The 977-nt window shown below is 41.8% G+C and overlaps 1 protein-coding gene across 1 annotated transcript in view; it reads right to left on the reverse strand.

Annotated features, from left to right (window-relative positions):
• The window catches only part of LOC118157872 (haloacid dehalogenase-like hydrolase domain-containing protein 2), a 14,760-nt gene extending 14,136 nt beyond the window's left edge, over positions 1-624 (reverse strand). Inside the window, exon 1 of the mRNA XM_035312370.1 lies at positions 287-624. Coding sequence (XP_035168261.1) covers positions 287-387 — 101 coding nt within the window. The 5' untranslated portion in view covers positions 388-624. The remainder of the gene's footprint in view (positions 1-286) is intronic.
• Between the last annotated feature and the right edge of the window lie 353 nt (positions 625-977).

The following is a 977-nucleotide window of genomic DNA, read 5'->3' on the forward strand; positions in this document are numbered from 1 at the left end:
TTTCATCATGCAGCCCTAGCATTGTTCCATACTGACACGAATCAAATTAACACATTTCACATTAGGAAAGCTGCAGGGGCTCAGGTGGTACATGGTGGCATGTCACTGTCTAGGCCCTTTGCTGAGTTCTCCTGGTGTTGTAAATGAAAGCAGAATTTGGCCACACATTTGCTTATCCATACCAACATAATAAGGCAGAATTTTCAGGCCTGTTTACTTAAAGAAATGTCTTTGTGCAAGCAGAACCAACACAACCTATCAGAGGAAATCGAAAAAAGTAGCTTGCCTTTTAAGAGCTTCCTGCACACCTGGCACAGCTGAGTCTTCAACATGAAGTGTGCCACTGAGATCCACCAAGACAGCTTTCAGTGCACACCGAGCTGCCATCCTTCCTTCCCTAGGGAAAAGGCAAATAAATGAAACAACAGAAAACTGGTTAGCAGACAATGGATAATAAAAATAAGGAACTCAGTTAAGCACCTCATTTGTGCCAAGCCTGGTATTACTCAGAACATTACTCGTAGTATTAAATGGGCCCCTTTAGACAGAGAAATAAAAGGCAGTGTTTAAAAAAATACATAATTGATGGGGTGGTATTTTCCCAAAGACGCTATATATGGAAATCGGGTGCTATTTGTTTTTTAAGTGTCTTTATTTATGTGCGTCAAACAACTAAGACTGTTGGGAAGAGGATCATTAGGTCTGGTATTGCTGGTTCAAGGCCTCAGCAAGTACATTTTGGCAAGTCCCAGTGACACCAATGGTGTTGTTCAAGTAAAAATAAATACAGTACCACTAAGCAGTGATACACGGCTCTGACTATAAAGCTCAAAATGCTCTGAAAATGTGGATGCTGTTAATTTTATTTTTGCAAATTGGATCTGCAGCGATCCAGCCCGCGGCACAATTCAGGTGTCCTAATTCATAGGCTATGCAGTGGCTGACTACCTGCATTCCAGCGAGGATTTTGCAGACTG

This window comes from Oxyura jamaicensis, assembly GCF_011077185.1.
Source record: "Oxyura jamaicensis isolate SHBP4307 breed ruddy duck chromosome 13 unlocalized genomic scaffold, BPBGC_Ojam_1.0 oxy13_random_OJ71761, whole genome shotgun sequence".
Lineage (NCBI taxonomy): Eukaryota > Metazoa > Chordata > Aves > Anseriformes > Anatidae > Oxyura > Oxyura jamaicensis.